The sequence below is a fragment of the Corythoichthys intestinalis genome, chromosome 7 (genome assembly GCF_030265065.1).
Source record: "Corythoichthys intestinalis isolate RoL2023-P3 chromosome 7, ASM3026506v1, whole genome shotgun sequence".
Lineage (NCBI taxonomy): Eukaryota > Metazoa > Chordata > Actinopteri > Syngnathiformes > Syngnathidae > Corythoichthys > Corythoichthys intestinalis.
Window position 1 is genome coordinate 27,694,720 of NC_080401.1, and position 26,419 is coordinate 27,721,138.

At 39.0% G+C, this 26,419-nt stretch overlaps 1 protein-coding gene across 1 annotated transcript in view; it reads right to left on the reverse strand.

The window, feature by feature from the left end:
* Nucleotides 1-4,576: 4,576 nt before the first annotated feature.
* The window catches only part of cachd1 (cache domain containing 1), a 120,234-nt gene continuing 98,391 nt past the window's right edge, over nt 4,577-26,419 (reverse strand). Inside the window, exons 23-27 of the mRNA XM_057840771.1 lie at nt 25,503-25,654; nt 24,995-25,156; nt 24,488-24,565; nt 21,395-21,496; nt 4,577-12,724 (exon numbers count right to left, since the gene is read on the reverse strand). Of these exons, the coding sequence (XP_057696754.1) occupies nt 12,480-12,724; nt 21,395-21,496; nt 24,488-24,565; nt 24,995-25,156; nt 25,503-25,654 (739 nt within the window). The 3' untranslated portion in view covers nt 4,577-12,479. The remainder of the gene's footprint in view (nt 12,725-21,394; nt 21,497-24,487; nt 24,566-24,994; nt 25,157-25,502; nt 25,655-26,419) is intronic.

The window sequence follows — 26,419 nt, forward strand, 5'->3', positions numbered from 1 at the left end:
GTAGAAGTGTTTCCCTCTCTCACTTCGCTCGCCACTCGCTTGGATGCGGCATTTCTTCGGGTGCCGAAACTGCGGCCCGCGGCCCAAATACGGCCCGCCTCCACATTTGGTCCGGCCATTTTGATTTTTTTTTTTTTTTCTCAATCGTGTTATTTATTTCCTGGCCTTTTTCCTTGAAGAATTCAGAGAGGGTTATTTGGTTATTATGTATTTAATTAATAGTGTTTTTATTATTAATTATTATTATTATATTATTATTTTTATTTTATTTACTTTCATTCCGTGAAGAATCCAGAAAGGGTTATTTGATTGTGGCTTTCTGAAAAACAATAATTTTTTACATTTATGCACTTCTGCAATCGTCACACTTTTTCTGTTACAAACTGACCCCGGCCCCTCATCAGAGAAGGGAAAAGTTATGTGGTCCTCACAGGAAAAAGTTTGGGGACCCCTGCTTTAACACATATTGCCAAAGGCAGAACAACAAGCTATCTGCCAATATATACCAATATTTTTTATTTCTATTAGATAAATGTTTCGGTAAAATGTTACACATTCTTGTGTATTTGCCACTTATTGCCATAGTTAACATTGAGGCTTTGGGCCTCTTTTGATTTCGTTGTGAGTTTGTAAGGTTGTGAGTTCTGATTAAACAAACTCGATGCCAATCAAAACATTTGTTCTTCTTTTTCCCCAAATTAGAATCGATAAGAGAATCGATAAAGAATCGAATCGTTAAGCAATATCGATAATGGAATCGGAATCGTAAAAATCCTATCAATTCCCATCCCTAGTAGAGACAAACCTTTTTTATTATGAAAGATGGGAATCCAATCTTTCTTTTTGTGAGTTCTGTGTTCATGTAGCCATAGAACACAATATTCTGTGGTGCTTGAAAGAAGGGGATGCCTTATGACAAATGGCTAGGAGTGAATGAGTTTAAAGAAAGACAAAAAAAATATACCCCTTATTCCATTGAAGATGGGACATTGTAAGATACAAGGATTTGGAAATCATTTCCAACCTATACAGTATGTAATTGAATACACGACAAAGACAATGATATTGAACGATCAACCTAATAAAGATAGTCTTAAGCAAATAATCATTACATTAGAATTTAATGGCTGAAAAATGTTCCATAAAAGGTCTCAGTTGTCGTATTTGTCGCTACATAATGCGCCACACATTTTTTAAAAACGGGATAAAGGCCTGGACTATAGACCCCCGCTCACATGACATCACAACCACGCTCGTCGTGTTTACGCATTACCCCTACGTAAACTCCTATTATGGCATGTTTTTCTGCTCGTTAACATTAATAATCAAAATGGTGAAGGCCTGTGTGGCGGTTGGTTGCAGTAACAGAGAATATAGACGGAGAGACTTGAAGTTCTACCGCATTCCGAGAGACCCGGAGAGGAGAGCGAGATGGACTGCTGCAATTCGACGAGAAAACTGGGCCCCAAATGATCACCACAGATTATGTAGTAGTCATTTAAATCTGGTAAGATGCATTTGATATATATTTACAGGGTTTTGGGCTGACAACCACAATTAAGATCATTGCGAGGCTAATCGCCGACAACATACAGTTTCAAATTCAAGATGCTTATTTCTTCCACCATCATTAATTTTTGAATAATATTTAGCTGGTAACAAGTGAAAGAAGCTGGCCTCGTCTACGGATGATCAGTTAAACAGGGGTGTCCAAACTTTTTGCAAAGGGGGCCAGATTTGGTGTGGTAAAAATGTGGGGGGCCACCTTGGCTGATTATGTAGAACAATATATTTAAACAAATTTTAGCAAGCCCTTCTGTGTGTCACATTTGCTTTATTATTATTATTATTTTTAATTCATAATTTCAACAATCTCGTCTTTGTGGCGTTCTCTTTCCACACTCGGGCTCTTGCGAAATACTGCTGCTGTGAAATTAAACTAGCTTCAAGTTGCTTTCATTTCTCGCTGCGTATCTTCCCTGTAATGTCGCACATGTCAGCGTGTCTTGTTTGGTAATATCGCGTCACATCGAACTCTTTGAAAACAGCGACTGTCTCTTTGCAAATGAGGCAGCCACAGTTGTTGCGTATTTTATTGAAGAAATAGTCCAATATCCACCTATACTTGAAGCGTCGGCCATCGCGGTTCGTGAGAATAGCCTGAGTTTCTGTGGACAAGATAGTTGTAGATATCAGGGTAGCAGATGTCAGGCAGAGACGGCGAAGACAGCGGGTCGAAAAATATCGATTTAGGCATCAAATATGGACCTGGTGAATGGATCGACCGAAGCTTTTCCACATAACGCCTTTTATGCAACACATCCAATGAGTTTACAGCGTCTGAAAGCACCGGGGCTTCCATGAATTGCACTATAAATTGCACGATAAATTGAGACCATTGAGAATACGGACACACAATGACGGACAATATGGCGGCACAATACAGCGACACGTCATTGTGAGACGTTGGTGAGTGGGGTCTATAGGCAGGCCAATCTCGCCCTAGCTTTGCTTGTGAATGACTGTGCAAATAAGAGAAGCTAATTTTATAACTAATCATGGCATCACTTGTTTCCAGTCAGCCTATTCCAAACAGGTACGTATTTGATAAGTATTCCTCAATGTTCGCAAATTTTATGGTTGCCACACGTTCGAAAAGAGCTGGGACAGGTAACAAAAAATAATAAGTTAATGATTATTCGCTAAAAACAATAAAGATTATCAATTTGAACATTCAATAGCATGGCTTTGTAGTGAATTGAACATAGGTTGAACGTAATTTGCCAATCATTGTATTGTTTTATTCATATTCATTGCAATTTCCCAACTTCATTTGATGTTGTAGATAATTGTATCATCACAACTGTATATTACGAAGTCCAGTCTTTAATATTAGAAACAGCTTTCAGTATTATGCGTAACAAAAAAAGAGGCTGCATACAAAGTGGTGGCCTGTGAGTTCGTCGTATGTAAAAACTAAACATTTACTTTCGTTCCTTTGCTTGACAGCATACATTTGCATAGAGAGCTGTCGCTTCCTGCCTTACACAAATATCTTTTTTGTTTTCTAGTAGCCTCCATACACATTTTCTATGCTATTGGTCAGACAAACTACACAAGTAAAATGAAGAAATCATTCAGTGGACAGTTTGCACTTGCCTTATAGCATCACGCTACTATCGGAGTGGGGGCGGGACCATTTGACTTTTCAGCTTAAGGCACCCAAAGAGGTAACAGCAGCCCTGTTTGTGTAAACACAAATATCATATCAGTCAATCTTATCTGTATGAAGTAATATGTTTGCAAGGTGCAATCAATTCCAAAATTCAAAGATATAGTAGTATAGTGCTTCGTTGTGTAAGTTGGCATTGATTTGAATATTGAAATACAATTTGGTTACATAAGAACCAGTGTTGTTTTTGGCAACCTTTATAACCCTATATTGCCAAACATATCAAATTTGATACACCTAAAATTTCATGATTTTGAAACTAATTTAGAATTTTGACATTTCTTTTTGGAAAAAAAAAAGATGGATGCAAGTCAACACATGCATCTGCAGGTTCCATGAAAAAAACAAACAGGATTTAGCAAGGGTTATAGATATCTGAGCGCTTATGACACATATTCATTTAGACTTTTCTTTTCACAAATTTGAAAAAAAGATTTCATTAGGACCTTATTTTTCAAATTTTGGGATTCTGATAATTGCTTCATATTGCTGGCATTAAAGGGTTAAATTTCATCTCCGTCTTTTCTTTCGGACGATAACACTTATTTGTCTGAGTCATACTATAGTCATTTCAAAATTAATTTGTCTTCATCTAGTTTTTGTTGAAAACTAAGACCAATTTCATCTAGTTTTCGTCGACGTTTATTCGCTATTTTTGTCAGTAAAATTCGCAGGTTTCACTACAAATATAAAAAATTTCGAATGAACATTGACAGACAAGCACATATTGTATCATCTACAAATCTATCACGTGATAATACACCCTCAGCAGGCAAACGGTACATTATTTTCAATTATACCCACCTGGACGCCACGAAGTGTAAGCAAAAAAAGTTGTCCAAGAGTTTAAGAGGACGCTCGCCAATTACAATAGCCTAATGCTAATGCGACCGTGAATGCTATGCTAACGCTACGATGCAGGCTAACTACACATCAACTGTCACACCTTGTAAACATGTGACGGAAACTATGGCGCATTGTCGTCTCGTTCTCGTCTCTTCAGACGAAAACTGGCATTCGTGTTTTAGTCTCCTAAGACACGTTTTTAGCTCGTTATCGTCTAGTCATCGTCATGAAAAAATTGTTCGTCGACGAAATATTTTTGTTATAATCATCATTGATGAAATCAACACTGATAAGAACAAAAAGGGAGCAAAGAAGGGAGGGTAATGTTGACAGATGTCAGAAAAGGACTGGTGTCACAAAAAAAAAATCCTTTTTTGTGGCGGAACAAATCCAGACCTTCACCATGACAACGCACTTGCTCACAGACATCCTGTGCATCTGACATCCCCTGAAAAGCATATTTTGAGGCAAAATGTAGAAATAATGAAATGAGAACACTTTTGTAAATGTAAAATGAACTTTATCACATTCACATTGCAATAAATCTCAATTTGATAACTTTTATATGATACAGTACATGAGGGGGCGATGTACGTCCTTCAGCACATGATTAAATGTTACTTCTGTACGCACATACGGCATATAGAACAGCTGGTGAATACTGTTAAAAAAATAAAATAAAAAATAAAACTTTGACAACGGGTAGGTGAAAAAAATGCCCAAACACAAGAAACTAAAATAATTTTACAAAAAAAAAAGATAGTCACACTGAAAGTCTGCTTTAACCTGATTTGTGTCTTGTAAACCCCATAGGTAAACTGAAGCCTAAACACTCCGAGAGTAATAGTGAAGTATTACTGAAAAAACAGGTAGCCATTAAAACAACCTTACAAAGATGTTAGTCACAGTTACGGGGAAGAAAATTCATTAAGACAAAAGTATTTATGTCAACAATGAAATGTATGAAATGAAAAAAAATATCGGTGAACAGTTGTAAATTATGCTCTTAATTGTATGACTATATTCTTCTTAAAATACAAATTCGATGTTTTCATGTTACACTTTTTGTTGAATTATTAGTTTTTTTCTCAGAAAGATTCGGTGTTATTCTCGTGAAACAACTTGCAATTGTGTGATTTAACAAACATGAATGTAGTTTTTCGGGCTTCCATTGTCCATTGCAGAATATGACACATCAGTTTTTTTTCTGCATAAAAATGTACCGTTCTCTGCATATCTACAATAACATTTTGGAGCTTTGACAAGACACAATAAAACTTTGAAGAATTCTAAGTCTCAAGTAATAGTGAATAATTATGAATTCATCCAAGTACTGACATCCATCCAATATGGACCTAATCAAAAGTAAACTTAAAACATTTATCCAAGGCATCCAAAATATAGCGAGACACCGTGAACACGCTCTTCCATTCAACCCGAACATCAAAGTATCACTCAAGGCTTACTTGGCAACAATAAAAATGGAGCGATAGCTATTTCAGTTTCTTTGTTTACACTTCATAAAGAACTTTTTGAAAACAATAGACATTTTTGTACCGAGAAGTCAAAATCTGACCACATCAACAATCAAAGCCACAGAGCGCAGAATGGATCATGTGACTCTTCATCAGGAGGGAAACAATATAAGTGGATTAATCAACTGTATTCTATGGTTTTATCTTGAGGAAAAATACAATGCATTCATTGAGAAGGCACGCACTCACACAAACACAGTTATTAAAAGTTCTTGTCATTTTTCTTGTGTGGATCAGCAACCGCACAAAGAAATGTCCACACACATGCAAACACACACGCACACTTTGAGTGGTTAACCACAAAGGAGCTGGCAGACGGGCCTCTCCTCTGTAAAACAGCAGCATCTCTCTCTCGCATTCTACAACAACAAAGAGTTTTCAAACTGGGCATTTCTTGACTTGGAAGTCCAATAAAATTCTGTACACAAATCACTAGTCTCCAGGTGTGAGGACACAACGGATATCCAGCAGTGTCTAAAACTGCTCGTCGTGGTGCTGGTGGAAAAGCAATATACAGAAAACAGTTCCAGTTGAATTATGGAAAGGTGTATTAGAATTTATTCGATATACTTAGTACCCAGCTTCTGGTCTATGCACTAGCAGTTTAGCATTCTCTTTGTCCTCAAGAGTATGACAATCCAGCACACTACTCCAACAACTGTATGACTGATGTTTTCCCCATGGCTGCCTTGTCCTATAGTATAAAAATCTCTGCATCTATTCTATCAACAAAGCTTAAGTTGATAAATTGGCACATTTTATGTGACTAGCAGTACAGTTCTCATCTAATCCAGTTTTGCTTCACTATTTTAATGTGTACTGTAGTTGTCTTATGTGTATGGTACACCAAAAGTGAATTATAAAGTGGAGAAATGATCTAAAGTAAATAAAGACAGTCGCGGAGAAAACATCAGTAAGACTAGTTGAAGATGTCGAAAATCCCCAATTTCAATTACCGTAATTTTCGGACTATAAACCGCTACTTTTTTACTTCATTTTGAATACCTGCGGTTTATAATCCAGTGCGTCTAATTTGATTTATTTGGGTTAATAAATAAGACTTTATTTGAAGGCAGCGTTAGAAGGCTGTCATAAGACCGTCATAATTATGACATGACACTATCATGGGTATTACTGAATGCTTATGTCATTAAGTGTTACGAGTGCACGATAATTATCGGTCCGATAATAGGAATTATGACGTCATCCCTATAAATCCAATAACATTATTAATAGGACTGATAATATGTACTGTGCTGGCTTTACAGTTTACACACTAGTATGGGAAATCAGTTGACCATTTGCTGGGCATTGCTGCCACCTGCTGATCAGAATAATTCACTGCATCTATTTTTTTTGTTACAGTAGTTTGGTTCATTCACTTACACATTGCGGTGTCAAGCGGTAGCATTGACAATCGTGAATGCTTTCTGTTGTGTTTCCGCCTCGGAAATATATGTCTAAGTATTTTTGTTTAATATAACATATGGATGTGCAATATATGTTTACTTCAGTGGTGAAGGGTCATATGTACAGAACTTCATAAGTTGTTGTGTTAGAGAAGCTAGCCAATGCTTTAGTAGCTCAAGCTAGTGTGCTATGCTATACATATAATAGTTGTGTATATAAGTGTATTGTGCAGTTTGTTGTATACTGAGTATTGAATATGAGTATTTTTCTGTTGTACTCTCACAATATTAAGACGAGTGTCTTCCTATAAAGAAAAGACCAAGCCTTGTGGTTTATTGAAGTGCATTCATTCTTCGCTGGCTGTCGCGCAGTGCAGAGGTGAAACGCACTGTTTTTTTCATGTCATTATGAAAAATCTGGTGAGATCAAATCTATGTTGAAACCACCACTAGTTTTTTTTTTTTTAACCTCCGGGTGTTGAAAAACTCACGTTATACATTAAAAAAATATATATATTTATTATCGGCTATCCATATCGGTAACGGCTTTGAGGAGCAGGAAGTTATCGATATCGGTTTCAAAAAATGGATATCATGCACCCCTATTAAGTGTCATCCGGCAAATTATGTCACAAACTCCATTTGTGTCTAGCTTGGATCTTTTACATCCGTTTTGCCGGATAACACTAAATGACATCTGTTATAAGCGTTCATTAATGCTCATGACAGTGTCATGTCATAATTATGATTGTCTCATGACAGTCTTATGGCACTACTGTCAAAAAAAGTGTTACCAAACACCATAATTAGCAATTAATGAAACAACTGGAACAGTAACTGAAGAGATAATTGGCACATAACATGAATTTTGATTGTTATTTACATCTGTAATGCAGCTATGCATGCTAGGAGGCATGTTGGACAACAACAGTGTTGACAGCCGGTGGCAGCTGCGGTTCACAAAAAAAGAGCAGTGATGGCCAAATAAAGGTTCTTGAGACAATCAAGCTTTGCAGCCAATTGGTTCATTTGGCCTTATGACAGTCGTATGATGCCGCTGTCAAATAAAGTGTTACCGGTTAATATCTTTTGGTGTATATATTCTATAATACAGTGAGGACAGCTGCAGCTTATAGTCCACTGCGGCTTATCGATGAACAAACGCCGTTTTCAAGCCATATTTGGTGGGTGGCGGCTTATAATCAGGTACGCCTTATAGTGCGAAAATTACGGTACAATACAGATTCTGTGGACAAGAGTTTAATATTTGTCAATATTTCAAAGTCTGCCACGATGCAATTCTTGTTTCTTTGATTGATTTGTAACAATATAATGTACACATTTACCAAAATCGGTTCCAATTCACCTAAAGCAATCAAAAACTATAGAGCTATTTTGATGTTTTACAATTTTGTTGAAATATTTCAGAAAATTTAATGAAAAGTGTTATTTTTGATGTTTTGAAACTCATTTGTGCTTCAATATGTCAATCCAGATCGATTGTTACAGCCCTAACTACAACTGTGCTGAATTGTCTTAATAGTGAGGACAAAGGGCGTACATTGAACTTAAAAGTCCCACTGTATTTTTTTCCCACACGAAACAAACGATTGACTCTTGTTAAAAGATATGCAAAATGCAGTTTAAAATAATCGCAAAGCTTCATAACTAATTAACTAAAATATAGTTTTTAGCAGTTTGCTTCGGGAGGATTGAGACTTGTCGACATCACATTCAGTACGGAAACCGACAGGCACACATCAATAGTCGGTCCATTTGGCGAACTTTGAGTTTTGGATGGAAATTACACTCAAGATTTTATTGTGCGGCGAGTTGGAATATGCAGTTGAAAGTGGGTCACAAGAGGAAAAAAGTCTGGAAATGTATGTATTCGGAGACATTTTACCGTACAGAAACAAAACTAAAGCTTAGATGGGCAGTCATGTTTTGAGACTTTTAACCCTTCAATTGAACGAGAGTCCCAAACCCTTTGACCAAGGGTGTATGCGCCATTGCTAACGGAACTACAGTGGTGACAGAATACATGTAAATCGTTTTGATGCTACTCGAATCTAGACCACCCTAAGCATTGCGTTTGAAATGGAAATTCTCACTGAAAAAAAATACAATCAGACGCAACTACTTGAAACAGCTTCTGAGTGTTTGTGCTGTTGTGCTGGAGCAAAATCCTATACAGCAGGGGTCCCCAACGACCGGGCCACGGACCGGTACCGGTCCATGGTGCATTTGGTGCCGGGCCGCGCAGAAATAATAATTTATTAACGACTGCATTCTGGCCGATTGACTTTGGCCTGTGATGCTTAACACACCAATATCCCTGTCTACTCTAGATATACAACTACATGATATGAGGTCGTCATAGAAATCCATTGATTGGACTGTTGGCAGTACATCTTGTTTTGGATATCTGTCTATGTGCGCTTGGCCTCGATAACGTATGACGTAGGTCCTCGCCCATCACATTTGTTCACGGAAATAATTAGCCCCACACTAGAATGACTGAAAAACGGACGTCATTGGACAGATTTTTTTACGGTGAAAAGGTAACCTGACGAGCCAGAAGATGAGCCTACAACCTCGAAGAAAACAAAATCTATGCTACTTCCCAATCACTAAAGACCCACGAACTGCGAAGGAGTGGAATCGTGACCCGTATGTGAATAAACCGAGTGATTCGAGCATGTCTGTGCAACAGGAATATCAGCTTGTAGAGATCGCAAATGACAGCGACCTTAACCGTACATTTGAGACAACAACTCTACCGAGGTTTTGGATTAAAGTCATTCCGGAATATCCTGACATCGCTAGGAGAACACTGAAAACTGTGCTAAAATTTCCAACATTGTATCTTTGTGAAGCGGGCTTCTCTCACTCTCCCATCTCGGGAGATTCAGCCACTGATTCAGCGGGTGAGTTGTATTTTCCCTGCATTTAACGCGACGGGGCTATAGACCCTACTCACCTACGTCACAAAATGACGTGTCGCTGTATCCAGCCGCCATATTGTCCGTATTTTTTAGACCTATTCTCATTGTTTTCAATTAGTCGTGCAAGTTATAGAGCAATTCATGGAAGCCCCGGTGTTATATGACGCTGTAAACTCACTGGGTGTGTTGCATAAAAGGCGTTATGTGGAAAAGCTTCAGTTTATCCATTCGCCAGATCCATATTTGATGCCTAAATCGATGTTTTTCGACCCGCTGTCTTCGCCGTCTCTGCCTGACATCTGCTACCCTGATATTTACAACTATCTTGTCCACACAAAATCAGCCTATTCTCACGAAAGTTTGAAAAACTAAGAGCTTGGAGGCTTATAAATACTTCGTTGCTGGTTGGGTGAAACAGGTCGTCGTCCACGAAAATTCGGCAGGAATCTATCTTGTGCTCGGGAAGGTGAGTTACGAAATTTTCAATTCAAAATCTTTTGTTCTTGCTAACATCCACTGTCAAGTCTAATGTATTTCATGTCATTTGTCAATGGAGCTAGGGCTTTTAATGTTTATATGGTTTAGCGATAGCACTCACTACATACATATATAATATGTAATAAATATGAAGTGCGATAGCACTACTCCAGATTGTTCCTAGTTGAATTTATTTTTTGGCTTTTGACATCAATAGTGAAATTGTAAATTAATTGTATGACAACTGTCTTATTATCTCCTTATAATTATATATTTTCAGGTAGTTCATTCACAACGTCTGAGTGTATGTTGTCGGCGATTAGCCTAGCAATGATCTTAATTGTGGTTGTCAGCCCAAAACCCTCTAAATATATATTAAATGCATCTTACCAGATATAAAATGACTACTACATAATCCGTGGTAATCGTTTGGAGCCCAGTTTTCTCGTCGAATTGCAGCAGTCCGTCTCGCTCTCCTCTCCGGGTCTCTCGGAATACGGTATAACTTCAAGTCTCTCCGTCTATCTTCTCTGTTATTGCAAACAACCGCAACACACGCCTTCACCATTTTGATTATTAATGTTAACGAGCAGAAAAACGCCATAATAGGAGGAATTTACGAAGCGGTAAGGCTTTAACATGACGAGTAGACGGACAACATGGCGCGGGGGCGTGACTGTGACGTCACGTGAGTAGGGTCTATAAACAAATGTTATTTCATATTTGCTGTATTTTTCTGCCGCACATTGCCGGTGTTCTGACAAATTTGGCAAGCGCATAACGTTAAAAATGACTGCGAATGCAGCGATTCCCTAGTACACACTACAAACTTTCTTTAAAGAAAGGAATATTAACTTACGTTTGCCATTTTAGCTGCACACAGCAACAGCTCTCTCACTTAACGACTTCGCCGTGTCGTTAAGCATTAATTTACGCCATTTTCGTGTTGCACATGTATGTTTATGATGTAAATAGTTTTTTTAGCACCGTTGGATAACATTTAGAGTCCACCTGAATATAAAAGAGGGCTTTTTTCACCGCCACAAAAGCTTTGGGAGCAAAATTTTATAAGGGTACAAAATGTGACAACACCGGTCTGTGAAAAAAAGACCCAAATCACACCGGTCCGAATTGCAAAAAAAAAAAGGTTGGGGATTGTTTCGATACAAAACGTGTAAAATGATTTTTAAAAAATCATCAAAAAACTTATCGCCACAATATTAAAATAACCCAAAAATGCATTGAAGCATATTAAAACTACTTTAACTTGCGTCACCTCTGGTTAATGGCGCAGCTTTTGATGGTCAACAGCATTAGTGTAAAATTGGGATTAAAATGGCGGATTGGGCTACTTTGGTTGATCATCACAGTGGGACTTTAAGATCAATTTTATTGCATTATTGTATTGTTGTTTTTGTTTGTGTCATAATGTGTTCTGTAAAGCCCATGGACTAAAATGATATGGAAGAAATGTTCAAATAGCTTTCGATTTTGAATGCTAGACACTAAGTGAAGGAACTGCAGTCGCCTCATTAAAGTGTATATGACAAATATCACATGACCGGATGCAGCTCTTGTATCTGTCTGGCAATCTTACATAAATATAATGTAAATATATATATTTAAAAACATGTTTTAATTTTGTACTGTTTTTGTATTCATATATATGGGTGGAGTATGTTTTCCTTGCAAGGTTTATGTATGTGGATGAGGTTGTAGAGTACTGTGATTACGTGAACTTTGTGACTCTCCCCGTTTTGCCCTCCATGGGGAAATGAAGCTCAGTCATAGGTTTTAGCCTCTCCCGTTCCAAGGAGCGTTCCCGAAATGTGCTTTATTTCCCTAAATGTGCTTTGTTTTTTTCGGGGTTGGTCTTCCAAGAGTCCAGAAATCCCGATTCCTTCAGAAAATAAAGTAAAAATGTTTGCTCGTTTTCATTTCGAGTTCAGGTCAGTGAAAAAAAAAGTTACTGATGAGCTCAATATGGAGTGCTTGAATAAGCACATTTTCTGAATTCTATCCTTGAGGCGGATCAGCACTCTGCGTCCACGCTGTGAACAGTGACCGCCGCTTGGAGATGGTGCGTGTGCAGCGGGTGATGGTGCGTATGCGTGTGCCGGTAAGGGTAGAATTTGTGGCTGAGTAAGGCTGCTGTCTGAGGCGGGGTGTCCAGGTCCAGGTCATCGTCGTGGTTACCGACGTCGACACCCGCCGAAAGTGGGTCGTTGTTGCCAGGAGGATTCTCGCTGTCCTCTTGCGGACTCATGGTGCTGTAGCCTGGAGGATAGCACATGAAGAATTGAGTGAATACACCAAGTTGGACGATCAAGACTTTTCCCTACCTTATGGCGATTCATCCTATGTGCAAGACTTTGTATGCGCTGTCTCACTTAACTACTGTTATTTACTATTTAAGGTGACCGTTTGACGGATTAAAGTAACAAAATAATACTAAGAGTGAAACATTTACACAAGAGCACAAATAAAGACAACACAAAACATACAATGTAAAGTAATAATTTATCCTCTATGCAAGAAGTTTGGATATATTTTCCATGCCAATTTGAATGGACTTTTTGGACTATATACATTAAGACTTTTACCTTTCAAAACAATTCCCAGTTCTCTTAATAACATGTTTGTTAGGTACATACAGTGGGGCAAATAAGTATTTAGTCAACCACTAATTGTGCAAGTTCTCCCACTTGAAAATATTAGAGAGGCCTGTAATTGTCAACATGGGTAAACCTCAACCATGAGAGACAGAATGTGTGTATTGTTTGATTTTTAGAGAATTTATTTGCAAATCATGGTGGAAAAAAGGTATTTGGCCAATAACAAAAATTAATCTCAATACTTTGTTATGTACACTTTGTTGGCAATAACGGAGGCCAAACGTTTTCTGTAACTCTTCACAAGCTTTTCACACACTGTTGCTGGTATTTTGGCCCATTCCTCCATACAGCTCTCCTCTAGAGGAGTGATGTTTTGGGGCTGTCGTTGGGCAACACGGACTTTCAACTCCCTCCACAGATTTTCTATGAGACTGGGATCTGGAGACCGGCTAGGCCACTCCAGGACCTTGAAATGCTTCTTACGAAGCCACTCCTTTGTTGCCTTGGCTGTGTGATTGGGATCATTGTCAAGCTGAAAGAACCAGCCACGTCTCATCTTCAATGCCCTTGCTGATGGAAGGAGATTTTCACTCAAAATCCCTCGATACATGGCCCCATTCATTTATCCTTTACACAGATCAGTCGTTTTGGTCCCTTTGCAGAAAAACAGCCCCAAAGCATGTTTCCACCCCCATGCTTCACAGTGGGTATGGTGGTCTTCGGATGCAATTCAGTATTCTTTCTCCTCCAAACACGAGAACCTGTGTTTCTACCCAAAACTTCTATTTTGGTTTCATCTGACCATAACACATTCTCCCAGTCCTCTTCTGGATCATCCAAATGCTCTCTAGCGAACCGCAGACGGGCCTGGACGTACCCATAATAATAATAATTTTATAGACAAATGATACTATTTACAATGGCGGCAGAAAGTTAGGGGGGCACAAAACGTTAACGTCTTCCTAGGGGGTGGGGGTTGGCAGTGGCGTAACAGAAAATAATTGAGAAGCACTGAATTAGCCCATAGGACCATATACTGCTGGGACGATGGCTTGTCTGGCTGTTATTACTGCGATGGCACGTGGAAGCCATCCTGACGACTACTGTAGCTTTAACTTGAGCAGAGCTCAGTGTATTAGTGAAAAAGCACCACCTGTAATGACACTAAATCTGATCTAATCTTAGTACATGTGGGGGATGCACTTCAGACACTGCACTGTACGAATGTACAGATGGACACTTGCTTGAACGCAAAATGTCACATAACTGATGTTCAGACATTTCCCGAAATAGGAATATAAATAAAGATTTACTTAGTTGTTCAATTTCACACTTGAATAGTTGGAAGGCACACCAGAGACACAACTATTTGGGTAGCGTACAAGCCATTACAAAGTACATTTCCTCTGTGATTAAATTAATACAAATTAGTCTTGTAGAAGAGTGTAATGACTCTCTATATAAATATATAAACAAGAATGATAGAGGGACTCAATCGAATATTTGTCCTTTTCAAGACCTTGTAGGAGAATTCCAAGTATGACTCCAAGTCACCTTTGACTTTGGACACCTTTGACCCAGCACAGAGAAGTAGCCATTTTCAAGTATCTACTTGGTTAGGCATTTGCTTTTAATCCCTGCTGGTATGACTTCCACTCTTATTATGTCCAACTCATTTTCCTTGTAGCCATTGTATTGCACATACATGTCTCATCTTTTCGTCATTTCGTTACCTCGGGGGGCAAGGACGAGTGGAAGTGTCCTTGAGTGAGTCACTGAACTACTATAATCTACTCTTGATTCCCTGCATGCTGAGCAATATGAAAAGGCAGCATATGTATTAGTATACAGTGATCCCTCATTTTTCGTGGTCAACGGGGACCAGAACCCGCCATAATTGAAAAACCGCACGTAAGCAGTGCACCGGCATCTGCTCCCGCCTCCATTTACGTCCCTATCTTGTGTCGATCAGCATGCTTTTCCTCCGCCCCTCTCCCGAGGCACCAACACAGTCACACGTTACAAACACTTAAATGCTTGATTTCTTATGTTTTGTTGCTATTTTATTTTATTTTTATTATTTCAAAATCTGTTTGAAAATTGTGTTCGTAAAATAGAATTCAAAAACAGCAAGTGACTATTGATTTGTTTTTAATGATCTACCATTAGAGGGCGGTAACATGCAACTATTAATTAGTTCTTTAATTGGATCAAAAATATTTTACTTTGGTAGATTAAAATTTGATCAAATACAACTCTGCAGGGTTGTATACATAATATATATAATATGAACTTCCGGTATCGATATTGGATTGGGATCGCAATATTTGGCCTTGGTATTACTTGGTATCTGATCGAATTCAAAATGACTGGTATTGCCCATCCCTACTGGGGAGAGGGAGGAAGGGATCAGCATGAGACAGTGCTATCGGCTCGGGACAGCTAATCTGCATTTTATTTTATTTTTTTTTTAATTGAAAAAAAATCTGCGATGGACTGAGGGCGTGAAGTTTGAGGTGTGAAGTAGCAAGAGATCACTGTACAGTATATGTGTGTTTATATATACAGTGTATGACAAAAGTGAGTACACCCCTCGCATTTTTGCAGATATTTAAGTATATCTTTTCATTGGACAACACTGACAAAATGACACTTTGACACAATGAAAAGTAGCCTGTGTGCAGCTTATATAATAGAGTTAATTTATTTTCCCCTCAAAATAACTCAAAATACAGCCATTAATATCTAAACCTCTGGCAACAAAAGTGAGTACACCCCATAGGAACTACGTACAGTACATCCCTAAATGTCCAAATTGAGTACTGCTTGGCATTTTCCTTCCAAAATGTAATGTGACTCGTTACAGGAGGGCTTTCCACCCGTTTGTTGCCAGGGATTTAGATATTAATGGCTATATTTTGGGTTATTTTGGGGGGAAATAAATTAACTCTATTTTATAAGCTGCACACAGACTACTTTTCATTGTGTCAAAGTGTCATTTTGTCAGTGTTGTCCCATTAAAAAATATACTTGAATATCTGCAGGAATGCAAGGGGTGTACTCACTTTTGTGATACACTGTATATACTGTATATGTTTTGTTTTTATTCTTGTTGCAGTGTGCGTCTTTGACCATCATGAAATGTGCTCTACAAGTAAAATGTATTATTATTATTATTATTAACCAAAGAGAGACTTCCTTAATGCATGCAAGCCATGCATTCATTGACCCGTTTGGCTTCCACAGATCATGACCTCATTCCTGTTACACAACATGTTTATCTCTTCATGGCTTCATCGCACGTTTTTGCTTTCTGAAACACTGTGCCGAAAGATTTGCTTAGCCCACTCTTCATTTTCATCATTTGTTCCCTGTCATCACCGGTTATGCAACAACTAGCAGAGACGCTCTAGAGCGATGCCTTACGTGGGAGTGAAGAGCCCACGTGAATGGAACTGTCCGTCCACCCACATCCGTGAATGTGGGGGGCCTGGCAGCTAAAGCACTCACAAAAGGACATGTTTAAAAAAGAGATAAGTCACAAAGGACTACTCTTCCCTGTGTAGTGGAATCGTCCCCAAAATAGAGCCTATAAAATCCAAGTACGCATTTTCTATATTTTCTCACCCTTAGCGTTGCGAATTAGCTGAATGATCCCCAGAAAATCGCAGGGCACATACAGTATAATCAACTGTTCACAGTCAAATGTATATCTAAAGACAATTAGAAGGAACACTCTAGTGGAAGCCACCTTTAATAAAGTAATTGCTTGGTTCAAAGAAAAAGAAAAATTGCAATGTCAATGCACTTTTCGGTACCACAAACATATTTTATGTATTTAGAAACAAATACATGATTAGAGTCTCCCATTAATGGGGAAGTTCAGAATTCTTAACATTAGGCTTAATCTTCGGCTTTGCGGGGTTTAATTAGTCGGTGTAGTTGATTTCAACAAATTCCGTCCAGTTAGTTATTTATTAGTTTCAAGGCTCCGGAGTGGCTAAACTAGCGCTAGTCAATGGGCCCGTCCTAGCATGCTATTAAAAAACAATATATGCACACATGAAAATCACCGATGACCCATGCACTCAACAGTGTTGGCCATGTTTTCAGGATGAAGTTATTAAAACGTAGCGTTGCATGTCATTAACTGTAGTATGAACAGCAACATTTGTCATCCAGCAGCTCTGTAGGTAACTGGTTGCAGAGAGGAGTGATACTTATTCCACTGGTGTGTTTATGTTGTAGCCAGCAGCAAGTATCCACAGTTTGTATTGTTCCTCGTTCTTCAAACTGTGGAAACTCTCATTTGACAATTTGTTCTGTTTCCACAGCCTCTAAATGCACGTTTCACTATGTTGCTATTCTTCAGTCAAGACTCCGTAAACTGATGCTGCATTCGAGGATGGTGGGAAGTCGGAGTTTTCCAACCTCCTACCAGGAAAAATACCACTGGAAAGCCACTCGAACTGGGAGGCCCTAGTCGCAAAGTCAGAAAAAGTACCCTGACTTCACAAGTTGCTTCAATCAGACGTCACTCGGCAAAATGGGCTGCCCGTCGAAAAACAGACCGTTAATAGTAAAACTAAAGAAGGCATTTTACAGTGTGGTCTATTTACTTAGCTGAAGTTTTTCCTCCACTACTTGATCACTTACGAGACGGCAGGTTTGCCTGAGGTCAACATGTCTTTTGATGGCCAAAATAAAAAATGCTTGGAACGTTTGAGGTCTCAACTGGTACCATCCAAGTAGGATAGGTCCGACTACCCCCCTTCCTCAAATGCAGCACAAAGATCTGCATTTTGAATGTATTTGACTATATTAGATATGTTAATATTAGGGCTGTTAAATTTATTGTGTTAACGGGCTGTAATTAATTGTTTTAATTAATTGTTTTAATTAATCACGTTAAAATATTTGACGCAATTAACGAATGCACGGAATGACCCGTTCATGCGTTGCCTCAAACAGTTTACAATCACCGTTTTATCACACAGAGAGCGAAAAGGCAGAGAAACGCGAGTGGACATAGGCGTTCATTGGACCGTGCCTTTTATTGGCTTAAGCTTTGGCAACTCTTTCATAACAAATATAAGTATTGTGGCGAACGACGTGGGGAAAAATGAGGGAGACGATCTTTTTCTTAACTCGCTTAATTGAATACAACACAGAACATAGTGTAAACCATTTGCAGCCACCACTGACAGTCATGGTTGCCCATCTTCCCATCATGCATTTGGGCGGAACAGTTAAGTCCCTACAATATCATTTAGTGAAAGCACAACAAAAATAATATTCCTATCTGTCGAAAAAAAAAAAATTCTCAAAAAGAAAAGCACTCAATGCAAAGAGAGCTGGCATTCCCAATCAAAATAGCTAAGCAAAATACACATAAAACTTATTCAGACTTTGCCTTGGTTAAAGGTCAAATTAACTTAAAACTTGCCATTGACACCTTTTGGTGTATTTCAATTACTACCTTACGCAGTCAAAGACACTGTGGAAGAACGGCAGGTGACGTGCCGCTCAGCGACGTCAACAATGGCGAGTTATTAGTTTATTTTTTGATTGAAAATTATACAAATTTTATTAAAATGAAAACATTAAGAGGGATTTTGATATAAAATTACTATAAATTGTACTCAAATTTATCTTTTAAGAACTACAAGTCGTTCTATCCATGGATCCCTTTAACAGAAAGTTAATAATGTTAATGCCATCTTGTGGCTTTATTGTTATAATAAACAAATACAGTACTTACAGGGTGACCCAAAAAAAAGTTTACACTCAGTTGACTGCTTGTTTAAAAGCCACTGAAACATATCTAAATAGGTTGTCATGCTTAAGTGATTCATTAAGGTCACTCAATGCAGCTGGTAATCTCTCGTCTCTACAATTCCTGTGCTTCTGCTGAAAATTAAGAAAACTTTAGCTGTACCTGAATTGCTGCGTGCCGGTCTGACACCTACTGAGATTGCAGCAAATAGGAGAATATCCAGATGTGCAGTCTACAAAGTTAAAAAGAAGCTGAAAGATACTGGAACAGCCTCACGAAAACCTGGGTCTGGAAAACCCGATCTGTGCGGACCAAAAAGTTGATTGACAAGGTGATATGTGGCCACCCCAGAGTCCAGATCTCAATCCCCTGGATTATAGCATATGGGCAACTGTGGAGGACAGTGCCTGTAAGAAGCCACAAACCTCTGTGGCAGCCTTGGAGAGGCCCATTGTTAGATTTTGGGAAAAGATGACAGCATCCTACATAAAGAAGACCTGTCAAGCGTTCCGCAGGCGCCTGGAGGCTGTTGTGACACTTAAGGGAGGACACATTGAAAAATAGAGTGTACTGTACATGTTCTTTACAATAATGTATAATTTGTGATTAAATTCTAATTCTAAGATGAATAAACATGGCATTTAAGTTGTATTATGGCAGTGTAAACTTTTTTTTGGGTCACCCTGTATGTACAGTATGTTGAATGTTTATGCCCGTCTTGTGTCTTATCTTTCCATTCCAACAATAATTTACAGAAAAATATGGCATATATTAGAGATGGTTTGAATTGCAATTAATTACGATTAATTATTTTCAAGCTGCGATTAACTCGATTAAAAATTTTAATCGTTTGATAGCCCTAGTCAATATATATATATATATTTTTATTGCAATGCGAGGATGGCACCATTGACTCGCGCTAGTTTAGCCACTCCGGAGCCCTGAAATGACTAAATAACTAACAAACTGTATGGAATTTGTCGAAATCCACCAACTAATTAAACCCCCGCTAATTTGAAGATTAAGCCTAATGTCAAAATGAACTTCCGCTTTAATGTCCTCAATGAATTTAAAGGGCATGGTTGTGGAATGTGGGAGGAAACCATACCTTGAGATAACTCACACATGCACAAGGAGAACATGCAAACTTGCACACAGGAATATCAGAGCCTGACTTTGAACTCACAACCTCCGGATCTTCAGCGAATGTTCACACCAGTCAATCTCAAAGTGTTACTATTTTTTTCAGTGCTAGTCATTTCTTTGTTTTACTTTTTGTGAACCAACCTGTAGAGTAGGATTCTTGAGGCTTTATCCTTGAGATTTTTTGGGGGTTTGCAATTATAAATGCAATTATAATAAGTCTTGAAGGCTACCGACTTTCTTTGGCAAAACCGTACTCTCACCATCTGCCCACTGGCGCATGTTCCAAAGCTTGATGGTATCAGCAATGCTCTGTCAACTTTGGTCACTCCTTTGTGTTAGATGCACAAATCAAAGAAACTGGTGAGTACACATCTTTTCAATCTCTTAATACATGTGCCAGTTGGTGAAACCTACAGAGGTTATGTATTTGGTTCCATACGTCTGTTTGTCGGTTTGTTTGTACTCAACATAACTAAAAAAGACAAGGGATTATATCAAACTTGCAGGACATATTTATAATATGAAACGGCAAAGGTGACTAAATGTCCAGATAATGAGGTAAAGGATCACCGGAGTCAAAAAAAGGAATTTTGCGATAACTTATAACTGATTAGCCAAGTGAATTCAGATTTGTGGGGTAGATGATATGATGAGAAGAGAAAGGGTCAAAGTTCACAGAGATAAGAAATATGGTAATAATTTGAATTTGGCTGCTTAGATGGAGGTCTGCTCCCTCAGAGTGCTTCTCAAGTTAAATATGTTGGATTTATATCTTACACTTGCAAGATTATTTAAAACTTTAGCAGATTCCGTTGGTTTTTAAATTAAATACATTTTTTTGTCGCCAAGGGATTGCTTTGGTTCACAGAGTTGTACACATATTGGTGATCTATCAATTTCTATATCTGGTTCAGCGTGATAGGGGAGAAAGATTTTATCCCCGCTGATCCGGCAATCTACAGTTAAAGCTAACAGAGGACGGTGGGAAGACTTTTTCTGTGAGACAGCTGTGCTAATCATTCAGCGACTCAGCATGAATTGCAAACCCATCATTATGCCCACGGGAAGTGAAAAACAAAGGGAAAAAAACAACAACAAATCAAAAAATAGAATTCTTCTCTTTTATTCTGCTTCAGAAGCTCTTCCTGAAAAACTGCTTTGCAAGAACATTTGGAAGGTCACTCATTTTGGCCCAGACAGAGGACATGACTAACAATCGCAATTGCAGTTCATGGTAAAGGTGTCATTTCCAAAGTGTTTCCACATAGTAAAGACACAAATCATTATGCGAAATGATTGAAGATTTAGGTGGAACTAATTTGTCTTGTCCAACCTGAACAATGAATTTAGTAATTTAGACATATTTTCCTATACTTTTGTTCGGATGAGAAATTAAATGAAGTGTCTTACCGTGGTCACTCTCTGTGCCTGATCTTCCCCAGTACCTCCGTCGTCGTTCTGGAGTGTGGGTGTGCCTCTCGATCACCGCAGCAATAAATCGTGTATTACTTACTGAAAGTAAGAAAAACAGACACATGATTTAGAGGGGATACATTGTGGAAATTTGATTTTTTAATTGCTTGTATAAAATAATTGGGAATTTTGAAAGTGCAAATAAGCAAAGGTAAGCAAAACAGATGATCACTGGCTGATCTTGAGACCTCATTTCACGGGGACATACACTGCTGGCCAAAAGTATTGCTACTCCTGCAATTCTCAATTTCCCAGAAAATGATTGCAAATACAAATACTTTGCTAGTAATATCTTCATTTATTTTGCTTGCAATGAAAACGCACAAAAGAGAATGGAAAAAGTACAAAAGTATTGGCACCCTTTGAAAAATCATGTGATGCTTCTCTAATTTGTGTAATTAACAGCACCTGTTACCTACCTGTGCCACATAACGGGGTGGCAATAACTAAGGCTAGGTTCATACTACAGGTCTTAATGCACAAATCCGATTTTTTTGTCATATCTGTTTTTTTGGCGTGCCCGTTCAGACTGCCTTTGCCCATTGAGACCATTCAAGTATTACGCAAGCGCACTAATTTGCAGTCCGACACGCGCTGAGCAAGACGACCCGCATGCGCAGAAGCATCAAAACAAATGACCACACATGCTGGCTGTCATCCGTCATTCCAGGGATATCATATTTTGCTTTTTAAAAAGAGGACACAAATAACAGACATAAATAATCCCAGTTTAGGCTTATATTCAAAGTATATGGATCGATAGCATGCACACACTGTCCGTGCATGTCACACGCCCATACGGGCAGCTTGCCCGGACTCTCAGCTGTGCGTGTAAGCAATGTTGAAATATTGCTTATGTGGAGCAGACAGAAAACCGATCATTCTCAGGCTTATCCTCAACCCATTTTAATTTTTTTTATGACTGTTGCCAAGTCCAACCCTTCCTAAAAAGCCGTGTTCAAGGCAAGCTAGGCGCTAATGACGCACAGCTGCACCGCTACCGTAGCGTCTCTCTCGCTTTTTGATGACGTAATTGCTGCATGAATTCCGATTTGAGAGACTGGACAGTACAGACCGCAGCGACAGTCTGGAAAAATGTGGCCCAGATCAGATTTGAACCACATACAAAAGTGATCCAGATCGGATTTGAAATGGTCCAGTTCTGTGTGACTTGTCATGTTCAGACCGTCAAGTTAATGCCTCATTCGAGTCGGAAAAACGCGAAAAAATCAGATTCGTGCATTAAGACCTGTAGTATGAACGTAGCCTAAATCACACTTGCAGCAAGTTAAAATGGATTAAAGTTGACAACCTCTGTCCTGTGTCCTTGTGTGTACCACATTTAGCATGGAGAAAAGAAAGAAGACCAAAGAACTGTCTGAGGACTTGAGAAGCAAAATTGTGAGGATCTCAAGGCTACAAATCCATCTCCAAAGACCTGAATGTTTCTGTGTATACTGTGCGCAGTGTCATCAATAAGTGTAAAGCTCATGGCAATGTGGCTAACCTCCCTAGATGTGGACGGAAAAGAAAAATTGACGAGAGATTTCAACGAAAGATTGTGCGGATGGTGGCTAAAGAACCTCGACTAACGTCCAAACAAGTTCAAGCTGTCCTGCAGTCCGGGGCTACAACAGTTCCAACCCGTACTATCCATCGGTGTCTGAATGAAAAGGCACTATATGGTAGGATACCCAGGAAGACCCCACTTCTGACCCAGAGACATAAAAAAAAGCCAGGCTGGAGTTTGCCAAAACTTACCCGAGAAAGCCAAAAACGTTTTGGAGGAATGTTCTCTGGTCAGATGAGACAAAAGTAGAGCTTTTTGGGAAAAAGCATCAACATAGAGTTTACAGGAAAAAAACGAGGCCTTCAAAGAAAAGCACACGGTCCCCACAGTCAAACATGGCAGAGGTTCCCTGATGTTCTTGGGTTGCTTTGCTACCTCTGGCACTGGACGGCTTGACCGTGTGCATGGCATTATGAAGTCTGAAGACTACCAAGAAATTTTGCAGCATAATGTAGGGCCCGGTGTGAGAAAGCTGGATCTCCCTCAGACGTCATGGGTCTTCCAGCCGGACAATGACCCAACGCACTTCAAAAAAGCACTAGAAAAATGGTTTGAGAGAAAGCAATGGAGACTTCTAAAGTGGCCAGCAATGAGTCCAGACCTGAATCCCATAGAACGCCCGTGGAGAGATCTGAAAATGGCAGTTTGGAGAAGGCACCCTTCAAATCTCAGAGACCTGGAGCAGTTGGCCAAAGAACAATGGTCTAAAAATCCAGCAGAATATTGTAAGAAACTCATTGAAGGAATACCGGAAGTGGTTGTTCGCAGTTATTTTGTCTAAAGGTTGTGCTACCAAGTATAGGGCTGAGGGTGCCAAGTTCTGTGTAAAATGATAACGATTTAATTATTTTTCATCCTCTCTTTTGTTTTTTCCATTGCAAGCAAAATAAATGAAGATATTATTACCAAAGCATTTGTAATTGTAATCATTTTCTGGGAGAAATTGAGCATTATTTGACAGAATTACAGGGGTGCCAATACTTTTGGCCAGCAGTGTATGTTCGCCAATTTTTGAGTTGCAAAAATGTTTCATTTGAAGTTTGGAGTCCCAAGTTTTTCCAGTAATGCCAAAAACGTATCTAAGATTGACTTTTTTTCAGTATTCTGAAAAACTGTCGCTAGAGGGACCAGATGAGTCACTTTTATGGCAACATTATTTAGCCTTCGCTTCATTACAATGCTCGAACTCCGCCTGCTGTCGTCATGGTAACAGAAGCCATACTTGGCATTTGGATTTTACAAAGATTTCAACCAGAAAGTGACAAGTGGATATTAAGTGTGCTGCCATTCTTTATCCGATGTGTGATTTGACAAAAGAATGGCGAGAACCATTTCTTTAAAGAACCCAGAAATTCTTGTGGAAAAAAATGCAGAATGTGTCTCCTTTCTTAAACAGTGTGATGCTTGACTCACTCTCATTTTAATAACCAAACTATCAAAGTCAATTAAACATTACTTACTTATTCCTCGGTCCTCGTGGCTGTCATCATCCCTATCATCTCGATCATTATCCAGGTTGGACATTCTCACTGACATTTCTGATGCAAGGGGAAGATAAAGTTGAGTCAGAATGTAAGATTTAATGTCCAAATCAAAGTATGTGAAGCATGACACTGCATAAAAACCAGGAAACTAAGATGCTAGAAATTTTGGTTGAGTGCGTAATATTTGAAAGTTGTGATAGTTCAAAACAGTCAATCCTTTTATAATAGCTACTAAAACACTTGTTTGTTGATTTTTTTTGGGGTGGGGTGGGGGGTTGTAGATGGCCTAGCCTCCATCATTCGCTAAACATTATTCAATTTAAGCAATTCAAGTATGTTTTATTGTTTTAAGCAGGGGGTCTGAACTAAGAATTTTCGCTATTCTGCTTTGCCCTTGTCACCTAAAACATTACTGTTTAATCGTTCATATATTTTTTCCAGACTCATGTGATGCTTTTGAGTCCACCAGTCCCACAACAATACCTTGTGCTGCCAGTGGTGACATGTGCTGGTGTGAGCGTCTGTGAATCTGATGTCTATATGCGTACACAGCCAAGACCAGCACCATGATGCATCCCATAATACCCCCGGCAACCGGACCCACAGGAGCACTTTTGATCATATTCAGAGATGCCACCTCCTCATCTGAAGAACAAATAGACAAAAGAGGTGGTGATAAGGTAATATGAAAGCATTTTAATGACACTTAATGTGACACTAAGCCAGAAGCATACAAAACAATGCCTGCTGTCCTGCAGGTACACTTTGTACTTCCATTTCTTTTTACTCACTAAAAAACATCTAACAGTTAGATTGCCAATTAGCTTGCAGGGAAAACATCTCTGAAGGGAAGTAAGAGTCATTTATTGCATTTTTGTGGTCTAAAAGCACATTTCAGCAGCAAAATAAAATGTGATGTTGTTGTTTATTGTTAATGCATGTGTCTAGAGAGTTTTAGAAATCAAAACTTTGTAGGCTTTGTGTGACTCACCAAGGAGCCCCATGGTGTCAACATAAGGACTCTTTGCACCAACAATCCCGCCGAAGCACTCCTTCTGCAGAGCACAATAAGGCTTGTCCAGATGGGTTTTTCCATCGCTGTCCACCATGCACCACTCACAGTCCAAAACACCAAAGCAATCGCTGAAACGGCATACAGTATTATTCGTAACTTTGTCAACCCTATGGGTAATGCCTTACACAGCCAATCTCTCAACATTCTGATCACAGTAGTTACTGTATGTTTAGCTGTTTTCTCTGTAGGTAAAATCTTTAAAACCTTGTACTTTCCATCAATATGTCCAATAAATAAATTTCATTGTTGTCTGACAAAATAGTTCTGGCAATAGAAGGCATACTTTATACTAGACATCTGCCGATCACACGTTTCAAGGTATACCCTGGTATGAAAACGTCACGGTGTCAAAACCGCCCAAATTTTCCGACATACCGTCCCCAAGGTGTTAGCTATTTTTTATGTCCCAAAAATGCATGGAGAAATCCCTTGCTTGCATCTGCAACGCTCAACCCTCTCCCACTGGTTGTTGCTCAGTGTCAGAGAGTCAGCTGTGTAACACGATGGCTGGAGGCGGTGAAACTCCTTAACTTTTTACCCCCCACCGAAGAAAACGAAATCGCTGGTATGGGAATACTTCGGCTACAGAAAAGTCACAGATGGACGCGGCTTTGAGCAGGAGGGCCAACCGACATGTAAAACATATTTGCGGAGGTTGGCTGGCGAGGAGGTAATACCTCCAATTTGATTTTGCATTTATACAAAATTAAGGGTTAGTAAACACTGTCATGAATGTTTCCCACCAGCTACGAGAGTTAACTCCAGCGTGTTTAGCGTGTCTAGCGGTTGTAAAACGTGTTTTTTTTTTTTCTCTCTCTCTCTCTGGCAACTGT